A 15,945-nucleotide genomic window follows, 5' to 3' on the forward strand; every position below is an offset into this window, starting at 1 on the left:
TGCCCTACACAAAAGCTTCTGCTCCGAGAGGACCCACAGCCCTTCTGGTAACTGTCACCCATGCAGGAACTGGTGTAGCTGGCAATTTTGTAGCACGCCATTCCCTACCTTCTGCACTGTGCAGGAACAAGGGAACACTTAGACCACGTATGATTTTGACCTTTGCTCATATAAAAGGTTTGAAGATCTTGCTGTAGCTCCCCACAGTAAGCCTCACCATGATTAGCGTACTGTAGTCCAGAAAAGGAGAATTACACAGTCTCCTGCAGGAGCAGATTCCCACTAAAACTGCTGCAGACAGGTAGCACTGACAAATCAGTCACCAGATGCAGTATCAGGAAACTTTTATACAAGTTTTTAATAAAAAAAGTTCAACAAAAAATATATATAATCAGGCATTTTATGCAATGCATACATTCTTTATATCTGCAGGTACAGATAAATAACAGAAGGCAAAACCAAGTATTTTGCTTATCTTTGGCCATTAACCAATAATCACCCCTGAAGAGATATTACAGGGTTGAAGAATAATAAACCGAGTCTGCAAGTTTCACTCATTACAAAGTATCAGGCAATAATACAGTAGTTAGATTTTTTTAGAAATGTAAGGAAATACTTCTTTAACACTGCCCAATACTGAAAATTAACCTGGTTTGCTGCTATTGAACTTAAGGCCTTCTTTAGCTGACACACAGGCACCATTCCTGGGTTTACATTAGATATACTCCAACCCTTATCTTAACCTACTTCCCTTCACCATACATTGCTCTAAAAAGCCAAGCTGTACCTCCTCATGAAATAAACTAGCATGAATTCTTCTCTGTGGATCAGTTTCCTGAACCCCCACCAATGTACATAAGGAAGCTTAACTGCTCTGTATGTAAGTCAATATTTTTTTCTAACTCAGTGTCCCAGAATAATAGCTATCCTTCCACTTTACAGCACAGATGCATCTGATGGCTCTACCAAAGCAATATATACATGATACACATTAAAAATCATAAAAGCAATTTTTAAAGGTATATTGATAACATGTAGCAGCTTATGTCTATATATGTACATGTTTTCACAGTTGTTTCAGAAAATTGAGAACACCAGGAGTACTTCTACTGAGTTTTCTATAAATATTAAAAATTTACCTGTCAGGCATTTTGACAAAATAGTATTTAGGTTATCACTTTAAATAGCTCTTGAAAACCTGTAGAGTTTTAAGCTTAAAGGCTGTGAAGTTTGAGGATTCTTTAAAGTGTTCAGCCAGTTTCAGCAGCTGGGCCACCTGCCAGTTTGTTGTGTTTGTTTTTTTTTTTTAATTCAAATCTGGTAACAAAGGAACTCCACCACTTTTGATGGTATTGGCAAGCTCTTGACTTGGCTGGTGGGCATCACTCTTCGAATTGCCATGCGACATAGATGCTGGAGACTGGAAACTTGTCTTGGAGTTGCCCAGAAGTACACGCTGCCATCCTGTGTCCTGCACAAAAACAGAAAAAAACCCAACCCCACCAGAATTATCCCACCTGAATGATTTCAACTTAGTACAAATTCTCACATACATGGCTAGTTAGGGAGAATGTGCTCCGGACTTCCTGTTTCTTAGTTCTAGTTGTTCCAGACTCGTTTACACTAGATGCCAGTTCTTCTTGTAAGACATAGCAGCACAGTAAGCAACTTGCTGATTATCTTGTGACAGGCCTGAGCAGATCTTCCAACAGCTATTGAATATATCATCTGAAACAGTAACTGCCCTTGATTATCTAATAGTCTTCTTCCAGATCGCACATTTGTGGGCCTGTCTTTTATTTATTCTCAAAGATAAGAAATGAGTTTATCAGCTTCTTGATTTTACTGTTCTTCCAGGCATTTTTAAACAAATAGTACCAGAAGTAAAACCAAGTCAGAAGCATCAAGTTGCAAGTCACAATTGAAGATTCTTACACCACTTAGCCACCGTCTCCAACCTTTTGTGTTACCTGAATATTTTTAGGAAGAAGAAATATATATATATATATATATGTATACATATACTTGCCCTGCAGCTAGAACACTGCCATCAGTAGAAAAAGTGCAGCAGAGCCCATTGTTCAGAGGTGCAACTTGTACAGGGTATTCTTCATCAATTCTCCAGAATCTTACCATTCTGAAAAGGGAAAACAAAATAGGAAGTTGTCAGAGCAGGCATTTAATTCTGCCTGCAATAGACTCTGACACTGCACAAGAAACTAGTCTGAAAGCAGAACTCAGGCAATTTTTATAAGCATTTTAATATGCATACAAGGTGTTTCAGATTTTGCCTGAAATGCTATAACTTCTTCGTTACGATACAGACCTTGATCTGTACTACTTCAACCATTTTAAATCTGCTAATTAGAATAAAAGATTGCCTTCAACAGCAGAAAGCAATAACGTGAACTAAAGAGAGAGATTGTCTAAATCTCTATAAGTGTCATATATGTTAGGAAGTCCCAACAATGCTCGTTTTAATTAAAAAAAACTAAAACCCTCCTGTATATAGTTTCATGCATTCTTACAGTTCTTCATTATTTGCAGTGTTAGCAGAAGCTGAATACAAGATCACAGAATACTTTTCTTTTTACTTTGGAATCTAATACTATACAAAAGTCTTACCTGTGCTATTAACTCCATTTACATTTTTCACTGTTTATAGCCCCTCTTTTTCTCTTTTCAGCTGTTACACACTTAAGTTATTCCCATCCCCTACTCTCTAAACATTATTTCTACATTCAGAATGAACATTAACATACCAGACCATTAGAAGTAATTTCTCAGTAAAAAAAAAAAAAAAAAAAGAGTTGACTTTATATTTAAAAGTTCATGTCATATGGGAAGAATTAGAGGAGTCTAACAAACCTTTCCTCATACTTACTTATCATCAGCAAGACTTGCAATATGTAGTCCATCGTGACTAAAAGATACTGATCTGACCCATCGGTCATTTGCACCTCCAGCAAATATTGGAGTAGGAGGGGGAAACAGATGCCTGGAGATAGAGAGACACTTAACTAACAGCATGTTTAAGAACTGTGGAAGTGTTTGCCTCAGCCATGGCTAGCAAAGCTGAGGAATTAAAAATGGATTGAACATTTAACTATGAAATCAGGAGTGGAGAATGAAGTATTGTATCTTTCATAGTACCAGCCAGCTTTGCTGAAGATGCTTAAATTAGTACACATGAAAGTATAGGTGCTTTAAATGCTTTCTCAGATAGAAGAATAATCTCCACTGCTCCGCCACTTTAGGATTTCCACCAGCCACTGCTAAGATTTTTCCCAAGTCTAATTAGCAGTTAAATACACAAACCCACTAGTTTTCAGTAGTCATCTTCACTCTAGGAGAAAGCTTCCAGATCTGACTACTTTACTTACCCAAATTCCATAAGAATAACTCCAATATGTGGATCCCAGACATAGACTCGAGTATCATAAGATGCAGTAGCCAGTAAAGCTCCATCAGGAGAAAACTCACAAGCTACAACATCATTGTGATGTCCTTCAAGTTTCCGTATCATGGAGTACTTATCCATATCCCAGAGAAAAATCTGCAATTAAATAAGCTGATATTATAGCTCTGCTCAGAGATACAATGAAGCATTTACCTTTTTTTTTTTTAAAGTATAGCTGCTAGTCTTATTTAAGATTATATTAAAATCAGGCATTATGAATTACTACAATTAAGAAATATGCTCAGTGTCATACTCGGATTAAAATCAAGTTTTTTAAAATAATTAAAGCAGACATGCAAGTTCTAACTCAAGTTTGTTAAATGTTATTAACAAAATAAAGCCAAAACGTAAGATAAAGGCAACACAATTTAACCATGTAGCTTACTGAAATTCATGTATTACAAAACTATTTTATTAAAATATGCAGAAATAAATAGGGTTAAACTCTACAGTCCCCTCTTTTCAGTAACTACCAAAATTTTAAGAAATATACAGACAGAAAATGTAAGGTTAACATATTGTTACTCCAGTGGCATCCCTTTAAGATCACTTGTTTACAATTGGCTTGGATCACCAACGTCAGCCTAGGAAGAGAAACAGATACTGCAAGCAAAAAGAATTTTCACAGCCAAAAGTTATGTCTTTGGCAAAATAACAGGGAAGTCTAACCACATTATTAGAAAGAATTTATGCATTTTAAATCAAGTCAACAGTAAAAAATGACATTAATATTACAATTTACCCAACTAATTGCATATTGTATTATAAAAATTGATAAAAGATGATAGTATTCTGAGATTTTTACATGCAGTTGTACATTAATCAAAATAAAGACTGTGCAGAATTATTTAATGGGAACGATCTCTGTACTGCAGCATAAATTTACAGAATATATAAGTCTTTAGCATAACATGTTATATCCCTAAAAGAGCTCATTAGGGTCCCTGATTTTTCCTTGACTCAGTTTTACTGCACAGATTAAATACTGACATCTTGGATAAATTTATATGTTTGACCAAAGCAAACACAGTCTTAGTGCCTCACATACTTCCTAAAACCGAACCATTTTACAATCAGTTATAAACTTATTGACCAATTTCTCCAGAAGACCCCAAGGTTCCATAGAACTGGAAACTAAGTTTTAGGAGTCAGTGTGTTTCACTACTGTGAAAATTATTTAAAAAAATAAAAAAAATAAAAAAGAAAGAAAGAAAGCAGAAAGTGGACATCAACCAGCACCTGCGTACGTACAGTACACCTTGCAGTCGAATGCAAGGTTACTTCGTCCTACGGTAAAGTTCGCCCCCAGCCTGGTAGCCAGAGATGCCACTCTTTCTGCCCAGCTAACACCATTGTGCTCCTGTGTGAGTGGTGCCAGCTTAACCTCAATCACACCAATATTGCTGCCACCACCTGTGACAGGGAAAGCAAGAAGCTTATGGAAAACACACAGCCTAAAGATATCAATGTATACATCCACATCTGCTCTATTTAAAGAAAAAACAAAACCCAGACCTCAACTATTCTCTATCAAATCTGCACTGATAATTTAAAGTACAAAATGCATTTGAACAGTCATCCATATAAAGTAGTATCCAATGATTCAATTTTTCTTTTTACTCAGCATCATTAGGCTTCATTAAACTACCTACCAAAGCCTCTGTAACTAGACTGAATTCTCCTTTCTGTTTTATCCTAATTCTTCAGTGCCAAGAAAAGCAGCTTATGGCCTATGTGCTTTACCTGCACTGCTTTCAGTTCTCTAGCAGCGCATTAGAATACAGATGAAAACAAAACCAGTATGCTGTTCTTCGTTCTAGATCTTTTAGACACGAGTGCCATTTGTATTGGAAAACATGTAGAAACGTTTTGGTTCAGCAGAAGATACCATGACTGGCACAGATGTGCCTTTTCATTGAGCAGGAAATAGAAAGGATAAAAATCAATAACAATATAGTTTTATGCATCACTCTAAGCATCTTTTAAAACTGGAACCTTTCGTCTTCTTTGGTTTTATACTATGAACACGTGCAGATGTATAGAACTATTTCAAAGAATGCTTACAGTTTCTTCAACTAAAAGCAGTGCAAGTTCAATTCATCAATATCTCAATGCACCATTTGCTAGTTTAATTTCATGCACTTTTACATCATCGTAAAACATTAGAAGTTCATGACACCGAGCACAAGCTTAATGTTACTTAGATTTAAAATGATTATGCACACAATTCAGTAGATTTAATGAACAAGAAACTCTGACACATACTGCTTTACTAGCTCCAACAGAACAGAGAATAGAAGAGTCTGGAGAGAATGCACAACCATATACCCAGTTCTGATGTCCTCTCAACACTTTCATCATGTTTCCTAAGAAAGAAAGACATTCCTGTAAGAATTTATTAAATATTACAAATTCAAATTGAAAAGCTTTTCAAAATTAGTTCTTCCTTTATAAAATTTTACGCTATTTTTCCAAACAACATCTTGCAGAGTCATTCTGCACTGAAATAAAAATTCTGTCATGCAGCCTCCAAATCCTATGTCCGTATTCAAAAAGGTTACTTCACGCACTCTTTTAACTTAACCCAATACCAGCTTATACCTTTAGGGCACATATAGATAAAGAACATCAAGAGAGCATACAGAGTGAGCGGCTAATAGAAAAAAACTAATTTTCTAAGAAATCCTGACCTGAGTTTATAGCAATAAAAGAGTGGAGTATGCAGATATTTCTCCTATGTATTACAGCAGATAAAATGCATACCATCATCTTTCAGGTCCCACACTCTCAGTGTTTTATCTCTGGACGCAGACACTAAAATCAGGCTGCCATCTGGGGCAAAGGTTAAATCTCTAACAACTTCTGTATGGTCCATCAGGTTAAGGAGGAGTTTTCCTGTTACATGAAAACACCACAATTGAAAACAAAGAACTTACTTTTATTCAGATCAAATGCTTTATTGGATACAAATACAGAATACAAATTACAGCACAAAGCCAAATTTTCTTTGTAGAACTGCTCCCTCCAGCAAGAAGCACATGTATCCTCTTAGACTCTTCTGTATAGAGGCAATTTTCTAAAAAGCTCGTAAATCTATACACTAAAACCATATGCCTCTGAAATAAGGCAAGACTTGTCTTTCGATAGACATCTCTGTTGTAAGCTTAAATTCACAAGATAATGACAGATTACTCAATAGTAATTAGTTAAATTTTTTAAAGCTGAGAAGTTCTCTTCCAACCTAGCAGCTGTGCCACCAGCTAAATTGCTATTCCCTAATTTCAGATTCAGTTTCTTATCATTTGAACAATCACTTTAAAAAAAAAAAAATGAGTCCTCATCAACACTGTCTTTCCTCTTACCGAAGATCAGAGAGCAACTTCATGTTTTGAAAGTTTCCTTTGGAAGTATTTTAAAACTACAATCCTTCAGAGTAAGCAACCAATATACACAGCCAATAACATGGTTAACCATTTTGCAGCAACAAGGCTTTGTCCTCCATCACTTATATCTCAAAACACAACCTGAGTCTGTTCCTTCCTGGCAGTATTAAACATTTCTGGTTGCAGCAGTTCATTGTTTTTTTTAGATTACTTAATTTGTATTCAAGGTTCAGTTCCCAATTAAAATTCTGTAGGCAATTCATTCTGTGTATTAATGATGTTGCTACTGCGAAAAGTGACAATTCCTGTCACATACTCTACCTGTATATACATCCCATATCTTGATGCGTCCATTGTTCAAGCCTGTTGCAAGCAGAAGCTGGTCTTGCCCAAATTTGAAACGGTGCCATTCTATATTCACGCAGCGGCTCTGCTTCTCAGGCACCGAAGACCCAAAAGCAAGACTCCAGACAATATCACCACAGTCTATTATATGCTCACAAGGCTTATTTTTCTGACTGCTGTCACTATTCTGCCTTGGAAGTCTTGTACTGATAGAATTTGCAACATTCTTTGTGCCATGCAACAAGCTGCAAAACAAACAAAAATTACAAAAAAATAGCATAAATATCTTGAAAAACAAATAGAAAAAAAAGGTCTTTATCTGTATTTTCATGAAATGTCAATGAAAATGTCAGAAAATCTGTGAGATGCCACAACATACATTTTGGAGGCCCATAACGATGCACTTTTTACTTTCAAATTACAAAAGCAGCTTTTTCTTATATCTGTCAAAAATTACTAACACCTGGAAACTGTCTTATACAATATTAATACTAACACATTTGTAAACATTTTTACCTCTGTAGAGAACAATATATTAACCCACTGTGAAAAACAACATTTTTAAAGCATTTACTGAAAAATTATTTACACAAATTTCTAAGACTTTCTGCTAAATGAGCATGAAGTTCCCTGCAACCCACTGTTATGCCATAAATACTGGGAAGAGAGACGCAGGCCAGCATACGAAAACCAATAAACCCAGAACCACAAAGAGAAAATAAAAAAGGGGAAGCAGGATTTTCTGGGAGAGGAAACGTAACCAGCTACAAAACTGCAGCTGCTAGTTACTAACTTCATCAAAAAGCAACCTGCAAGTGAAAATAAAATGTATCTTGTGGAACTTAACTTGCATTCTAGTAAGGATAAGGAAGGAGGTTTGCCTTTTAAGTAAACTCCTAAAAGGTAAAATTAAATAGCTTTCTGACAGAAAATTTAGAAGTCCTGATCTGCACAAGTCTTTAAACTTCCTTTTCATTCTAACTTCCTCTTATTTTAGGGCATCTGAATCAATTAATAAATCACTGCTCCACAGCCTTTGTGAGGTTGCAATACAGTTGCTTCTCTTGCTGGCCACAGAGGAAGATAAAACAATAACCATTACTTTAAAGAACTAGCTTTTCCCAAAGATGTCCAAGCCTAAATAGCCAATACATGCATTTTGGTCTATTAAAAGCTACATCCTATTTTGAAATTCTTAACTTTTTCAGGTGAATTAAAAGCCATATGGGTTTGTCTTACAAGTTATTAAGGCACTGAGACCAGGGGACCAGCTTCACTATGCGATGCCCTTGTGACCAAGCAAAGTAAGATCCATCGGGAGCAAATGCAACAGTCCAGTTCTCACGTCCACACTTCTTGTCAAAAGGAGAAGTCGGGGCTAAGAGTTCTCCTACAGTGCGTGATCGTGCTAAAAAGAAAACAAAGAGGAAATTCTGTTTTAAAAAGAAAGCTAGTATATTTTAAAAGGTCACATGGGAACCAGACAATACATTAATTATTTTGTTTTATTTCATGACATTTAAAGTAATTGGGGAAGGGGTCTTACTGTCACCCTACAACCAAAAGACTAAGCCTCAGCTGCAAAAAATCACTAAAGGGAAAGGGCCAGGTTTTGAAATGTCTTGGTCATCATGTAAGTAGTTCCGCATATTAAGATCAGAAGCAGAACTGAAAGTAAATATTTACTGAATCCAGCTATTACTTCAGTTGTAACTATAGCTGTAAGGGCTGGAGAACTACACTCCAACTTAATACTTCAGTGTTTAGCAAATAAGACGCTCACTAATGATTTTTTTTTTAACCTTTAAAGAAAAACGCGAGTAGACTTGCACACTGTAGTATCTTGCCTTCCTTCAGAAAAAATAAATCAAGCAACAGCCATAGGAAACAGGAAATGAGCCAGCACTGCGGGATCGGGTCAGTGGCCGTTCCCCCCGCGTTCCACGCACGCCGCTTGCTCGCTGCCAGGCGGGCGGCGGGCCGAGCTCACCGGCGCCATGCACCGCCCCTGCGCTAGCGGCGCGGAGGGGAGCGGGGCCGCCCTGCAGGCAGGCCCTGCGCTTCCACCAGCGCAACAAAGTCACCACACGCTATTTAACGGGGTTCTGCCCGTCAGCGGGAGGCGGCGGCTGCCGCCAAAGGAAGCCTCTTTGAACGGGGCATGTGGGTTACTGTAATACGGGCCGCGTACCCGGCAGCACCCCGCTCACACCCAGCGAGGCCGAGGCGCGGCGGCCGCTGCGCCCCTTCAGACCGGCGAGCGGGAGGGCGAGGGGAAGGCGCTGGCGTCCGCTGAGCTCAGCGCTGCCGCCGTGCGGCCCCGGCCGCTGCCGCCCACCGGGCCGAGCCGGGCCGGGCGGGGGGCTCCCGCCAGGCCGAAAGGGGGGCGTTAACCCCACCCGCGCCCTCGCCCGTCCCGAGCCAGCCCCGCTCCCCCGGCCGCGCCCGCCGCTCACCGATGCGCTTCTCGTTAACACTCGGAGGAAAGCTGGCCATCTACGGGGCCGCCCTTCGGACCGGCTCGGGACTGCAGGGGAGCGAGAGACACCGCCGCTCGCCGGAGGCGCAGGGACTGGGACAAAATGGCGGCAGCGGCGCGGGGTGTAGCGCGCGGGGCGGGCGGGGACGCGCCCTCCCTCGCTCCGCCCCGGCCCAGCCCGCGCCGCCCCCCCCGCCGCGCCCCGCCCCGCCGCGCCCCCGCGCCCCCGCGCCCCCGCTCGTCTCTGTGTCTCGGCCGCGCTGCCGGCGCGTCCCCTGCGGGGCTCGGGCGGCTCCTCGCCGGGCTGCCGCGCTCTGGCGCTCGGCCGCGCCTCGCCCTTTGCCGGGCATCTCCCGGCTGCCCGCAGCGCCTTGGCTCTGCCCGCCCCGTGGAGCTTGGCCCCGGCCGCCCTGTATCCAGCGTTATGATCCTAGACATGGCCAAAACACGCGGTCTGATAAGAAGCCAGACTTCGCCGTAAAATAAAACCTCCGGGACATGCCTGAAATACAACCCATTCCTTCTGTTTCTGGGGAAAACGGTGCAGGGCAGCGCGGTAGCGAGCCCGGGGCTGCGGTGCCGTCCCGGCAGGGTCTGCAGCTGCTGCCCGCTTTAGCAACACCTTCCAGGCCCAGCTATGCTAACAGATGAGTCCAACCCTAACTACTAGGGACTAACTGTAGTGACCTGTCTCCCTCAAAACATGGGGGTTCACAGTACAGAGAAGAACCATACTGGCACCCCCAATATTGCAATCAAAAGATGTTTTGTAGCTGCTGTTGTGGGGATGTGCTGATGAGGTTGTGTTGATAAACACTGGAGTCCCCAAATGGGATAAGGAATGTTCCTGTGTTGCTTAAATGCCCAAACAGCAGCAGTTAACATGCCTGCCGCAGTGAGTTAGAGGTTGTCTCCATTATTGTCTAAGCCAGGTTGTGACATCCTTTATGTCTGTTTGACCATGGGACTACAAGGCATCACGTAAACCAAAAAATATGTGAAAGCTTATATGACCTCACTGTGGAATGTGTGTAGGATAGTGATGTGTGCACTTGATTTCATTGTCCCTAACCAGGGGCTGAAAAACTCTTGGGAGTTTCCTACTCTTTGACATTTCTTTCTAAACATTTGTAGTTCAGCATCTAAATCCGGCAAGATCTGGTTTGTGATAAAGTTTTGAATTTACTGTTGAAGTTAACGGAGTTCTCTATAAACAACTTGGAGAAAGAGACCCTGAGGCCACCTCATTCTCTGTGTGGTTTTGTGTTAATGTCTGTGTATTTCCCTATCTCCTTCCCTTCCTTTTCCTCTTTCTTTCTCTTTTTGCGTATCTAAGTTCTGGACCCTCTTCTAGAAGAAGTGACTCTTCTTTGCTGTCTCTTTGGACTTCAAAAAAGCACATAGCAGGATAATTAACTGCAGATAATAACTACAATTTCATTCCAAAGTAGTGGCCTAGCTGTTAGATACGCTGAAATAGCTGTATGGATTAGCTATTCAGCTGTAGCAACATCTAGAAATTACCCTTATGTAAGCAAGGCCAGCAAAGCATTTTTTAAGTCACGTAGTGAGACAATGTCAAAGAAAGGAGCAGGAAGAAGTTTTGAATATTTTTGGTGGTCCAAACACTAGCGTGGATTAACACTGGTTTGTATAAACTCTCATAGCACACCATATCACTAATTTGACACGGTACTTTTTAGCAGCATAATCCTGTTCCTGCTCTATCAGTCCTCTGCTGCTTACAGATGGAAAAGCCCTAAACATCTATCTTCACTTAATCCCTCAACAATTTCTTAAAACAAGGCAGATTTGTAGCCAGTGAGCATTGTGCAATGCTGCATTGGAGTAACTCACAAGTTGTGAATGTTTGAACCTGGCCATCTCATAGCTGAGATGACTCACTTTGTAAGATTTCTCCTGAGGGTTTGAGCCTCACATACAGCCAGAATAAGGTTGGGTTGTTTGCTTACCTTGGAAGGGAGGCTGTTACAGCCAGGGAAAGATAGCAGTCAAGTTACACAGCTTTGCAGGAGTGTTACCACGCTGCTGGCTTTCTTGCTAGTGGTTTTTTTTTGGTGTGTGGGTTTTTTTTTTTTTCTTAAGAAGCAAAGTATTTGGCAATTTATTATTTCTCTAGGTCTCTGTATTTTTGTAAGTATGGCTCCATTAGTTGGTCAAAGTTTCTTCCTCACCATGCTTTCTGCCCATTAGTGAAATAGATCTGAGGGCCAGAAGAGATGATGTCTCCTTTAGTCTGGTCTTTGTATAACAGAGGACTGTAATTCAATTTATTTTAACTCACCTTCAAACAGCGAGGATTTCCAGCAGTTACACTGTTGTTCAGCCTTTACCAAACTGGAATCCAAATGCCAATCTTTGAGCTTCCCAGTCCATGTTTGCAAGCTTATTAGAAATTGCTTGGTGTCACAGGCTGCCCTGGAGACATTACTAGCACCTTCTCTTTTTGTGCCTGGCTGGAAGGGCTGTTGTTTTGCATCTGAAGCCAGAGTAGCAGAGGTGGAATGCTGGGCTCTGTCTGCAAGCTACCAGCTCAACCATTCTGGTTGGTAAAATGTATCTTTCTAAGATTCAGTTAAAACTTGAGGATATAAAGAATCCACACTTCCCTTTCTCAGCACCCTTGTCATGTTTATTTTCCTTGTAAGCAAACCAGGCTGAATGATTTTTCAGATTATTTTTACTGTTCTTCACTGGTGAGGCATAGCTGTGGAGTCAAGGGTGGCACCAGGCTGCATACCCCACACAGTCACACACTGCAAGGGCCTGCAAGGCTGCAGAAATGACTCAAGGCTGATTTATGTGTTTTCCATTATATTCCTTTCTGGATGCAGCTGCCAAGTCTGCACAGTGCTGTTCAGCTGGGAAGCTAATAAACTCAGTGCCATCTTTCTGCATCAAGACTTTACACACTGCAATAAGCTTTTAAAAATGAAAGGACTTTTGTTGTCTGCCTGTCTTGGAAATGCTTTCCAAGATCCAGGTTACAGAGCTTTTCCCCAGGCTGCTGAAGCACCAGGATCTGCTTATTTCACATTCTTGTATTCTAACATGGTGAATCTAATTATACCCATTAAATTTCTTTTTTATTCTCTGATTTTTCTAAACTGATCTGTGATTGTATGTTTCTTAATCAGCTTTGTTGAAGACTTTTTGACTCAGTCAGTCTTTAGACTGGACTAGGAAAGCAATCTGAAATTAGTGCATATCCCAAATGTGGGACTTTGCTGCTTTTATAGAAATTGGGTTTGGTGCTGTTTTCTCTTTGTATCCTTTTGTAATATTATCTGGGGTTTGTAAAATGAGCCTAGGTGTTTGTGTCATGCATTTCCTGTCTTCTAGCTATTTGCAAGACTCTCAGCAGTGTGCTTGCTGCGCTTCATTTCCATTGCTATGGCTTCCTGCTGGAAGGCTTCCACCACTGAAAGGCTCTTCATTCTGGTTTATGAATGCTAGTACAGATCAGCAGTGAATTTAGACCACAGTTTCTATCCAAGTTCTGCTTATTGTGCAAATTCCCATTCACCTTGTGGAAGACACCCCAACAAGCTTATTCTTTTCAGAAACTACCAAAGCTATTGGTTTCTGTTAGTTGTGGTTGTTTGGGTTGTACAGGCAGACTTCTGGAAGTTATATCAGCACAGTAAGTGTAAACTACATAGCAAAGTACCAGAAAAGCCCAATTACTTTTTCAGGCCCACAAATTACATTCCCCCTCTTCACAGGTGTCGTTCTATAAAGCATTCCTGACAAATGATAGGTAAGAGGACAGTTAAGGGCAGTCACACTAAGACCAAGGCAGCTGAACTGTGCAACAGCGCATGCTTCTTGCTGGTCTGGCTTTCATTAAAAATTACACTATTTATAGTCTATACTTAATAATTCACAAGCTCCTGTTTGTTTTGAGCAGCATCCTTGGGATGGAGAAAGTTCAGCATGAGTTTGTGGAAGCAAAAGAGAAGGTGAAATGGAAAAGCAGAATGAAAGAAAGAAAGAGGGCAAAGAAGGTTGAAAAGGGGATTGCAGTGAAAAGAATTATGACCAGCAGAGAAGTTAGAGAAGAAAGTGCTCTCAGAGTCCCAAAACAGATTAGCTGCCGTTATTGCCACAGTGCACACTGGAAAACTCAGCATCAACTGACTAGTGATTCCAGGGGCCTGGGGAAGCAGTAAAAGCCTGAACCTTTTCCCTTGAGAAGCTGGGTAGGTGTAGCCCTGACAGATGTTGCTGGGAACTGCATCTGCCAGCTGCTATCTTGACAGAAGGGTTACCCTATAGGTACAGACCTACACTGAGGGAATTGCTGTCTACTCCACATGACTTTCCGTTTCACCTTTCTTGCAGTGATTGTCACTGCCGGGTCTCATCTCTGTCCTTGGCAGAGTACCGGAGCCAGGACTCTAATGTGCTCTTACATGGCTGTGAGAGTAAGGTGCCTTGTGCTCAGCATGTGCAGGCCTCAGTGGTAATTGTCCTTAAGAGGAAAAAATGTAAAGAACGATGGATTATTGACTTGTGAGAGAATGTAACAAAAGTACAAAGGTCGGACTCCAACAAAAAGATATTTTCAAAAGCACTGAGAGTTGTGTGCTCAGTGCTTACTGAATTACTATGGGAATTGGGCAAAAAAATCCTTTTTCTCTTTGAAAATCTTTAGGCCAAAATAATGGGTTAATGGACTTTCCAAGCAGTGATCAAATAGCACTAAAGTTCAACAGAGATGGAGGTGGTCCAAGTGACAGCCCCACAAGTTGAAGGATTAAAAAACTTGACATACAAATAAAGCAACAACCCAGCCCTGCAAGAAACTCTTAAGAGTGTGTGAGACCTTGTGTACAGGCTTTGCAGTTTCATATATTGTAAATATTTTTGTTAAAACCGTAAGCAGTGTTTGCCCCTCTCAGTCTCTCCCTGACACTCTCGTTACAGCGTATTCCTTGCTGTGAAATGCTGCTGTGACTGGGACAGTTTCAGCTGTTACTTCATTTCATGTGCATGTTATTTGCCTGGTGACTAGAGTAATATTGGCACAGTTTAGCTGCTTAGTGTGGGACTTATGGCCCTCAAGAATTTACAGTCTAAATAGACAAGACAAGCAATGATTGCGAGGGGAAGCAGGGAGATGAGGCCACTTTCTCAGGGTCATCATGGAGCAGCCAGGAGCACAGTCATCTGATTTTCCCACAGGCACCTCATGCACTAGATGAGACTGCCTCCCTTATTGGAATTCTGAGCTGTCATTTCTCTGTCCCCTTCTCCCCCATTGCTCTGTAGCTTATTCACCATTGTTTATTGTGAAAAATTAGAATTAGTTTTCTGTAGATGGTCATAAACTGATGCATGTCTGGTACCTAAGGGATTAATCTGTAAAGGTCTGCTCAAAGAGTATGCTGTGGAAAAGTTGCCCAGATGGACTATCGGAGAGAGACTACAGTAACTTTTCCTCTGCATTCTTTTGGTCTCTTTGGGATTTTATAACTTCTTGGACCACATCTTTGGGTATAATAAATAGAGCACATGGCTTAGTGTGTGTGGTGAATTCAGCGCTGTCATGGTGAGTAGCTGCACTGGAATAAGGGAGACAGAGGCTTGGGTTTATTCCTTTTAGGTTCAAAACCATTCCTTCTTTGTAAGTTAGCCATGGGTGCCTTGTAAGGGAGCTGCTTTCAGAAAGAGCTGTGCTAAATTTACCTGCTGAAGCTACAAGAGCTGTTATCTCAGATGGCTGAAGGTCATGCTGAGTTTTGAACTTGAACTGCTCTAAACAAGGATAGTAGAAAAGGGTCCCTGTATTACAGAAAAAGCAAGTTACCCTTGCTTGAGTTCACATTACCCACACCCTAATGCATAATCTCAAATGTCACCGACTGCTACCACACACCTATTCAATTTCTTCTTTTTAAAATCCTTTCTAAAACATGCTAGTTTTATGTGTTTCTCTTCAGCCTGTTTTCTCTGAACTCAGCTGCCAAAAACTTCAATTTGTTTGAAGGCGTTCAGGCTCCTTGCAGGAGGAGCATGATGCCTAGCGGGCACAGACCCTCAGTCTGCAGTGTTTCCATGTGATTTGAAATGACACTTTCCCACTGTGCAGTGAAAAATGTTACTGAGCTGTTTTGTATTCTTTTGGCTTCAGTTACCTCACTCTGGTCTATAATTATATCTGATTATTTACAATGGTGCAAAACATCAAGTCTCTCATTATAACCAGGGTTAAGGAAGTTCTCATCAGGTCATTAAAATCAGAGAGCATAAGG

At 40.9% G+C, this 15,945-nt stretch overlaps 1 protein-coding gene across 1 annotated transcript; it reads right to left on the bottom strand.

Moving 5' to 3' along the window:
* Positions 1 to 334: 334 nt before the first annotated feature.
* Positions 335 to 9,804, bottom strand: WSB1 (WD repeat and SOCS box containing 1). Its single transcript, XM_056326900.1, has 9 exons — positions 9,645 to 9,804; positions 8,428 to 8,596; positions 7,165 to 7,433; positions 6,224 to 6,355; positions 5,726 to 5,826; positions 3,384 to 3,556; positions 2,885 to 2,998; positions 2,030 to 2,137; positions 335 to 1,471 (listed from the first exon to the last, which is right to left on the bottom strand). The coding sequence occupies exons 1-9, from the start codon at positions 9,682 to 9,684 to the stop codon at positions 1,312 to 1,314; spliced, it is 1,266 nt and encodes a 421-aa protein (XP_056182875.1). The 5' UTR covers positions 9,685 to 9,804; the 3' UTR covers positions 335 to 1,311.
* Between the last annotated feature and the right edge of the window lie 6,141 nt (positions 9,805 to 15,945).

Source organism: Falco biarmicus, chromosome 1, assembly GCF_023638135.1.
Source record: "Falco biarmicus isolate bFalBia1 chromosome 1, bFalBia1.pri, whole genome shotgun sequence".
NCBI classification, from domain to species: domain Eukaryota; kingdom Metazoa; phylum Chordata; class Aves; order Falconiformes; family Falconidae; genus Falco; species Falco biarmicus.

What these genes read in the sequence shown, in the direction of transcription:
- WSB1 (XM_056326900.1), bottom strand. Translation starts at nt 9,684, where the DNA reads ATGGCCAGCTTTCCTCCGAGTGTTAACGAGAAGCGCATCG. An exon ending in GATATGGGATGTATATACAG is followed by an intron (nt 6,356 to 7,164) that starts GTAGAGTATGTG and finishes TTCATGTAACAG; the next exon opens with GAAAACTCCTCCTTAACCTG. An exon ending in CTGTTGGAGCTAGTAAAGCA is followed by an intron (nt 3,557 to 5,725) that starts GTATGTGTCAGA and finishes ATTTAATTGCAG; the next exon opens with ATTTTTCTCTGGGATATGGA.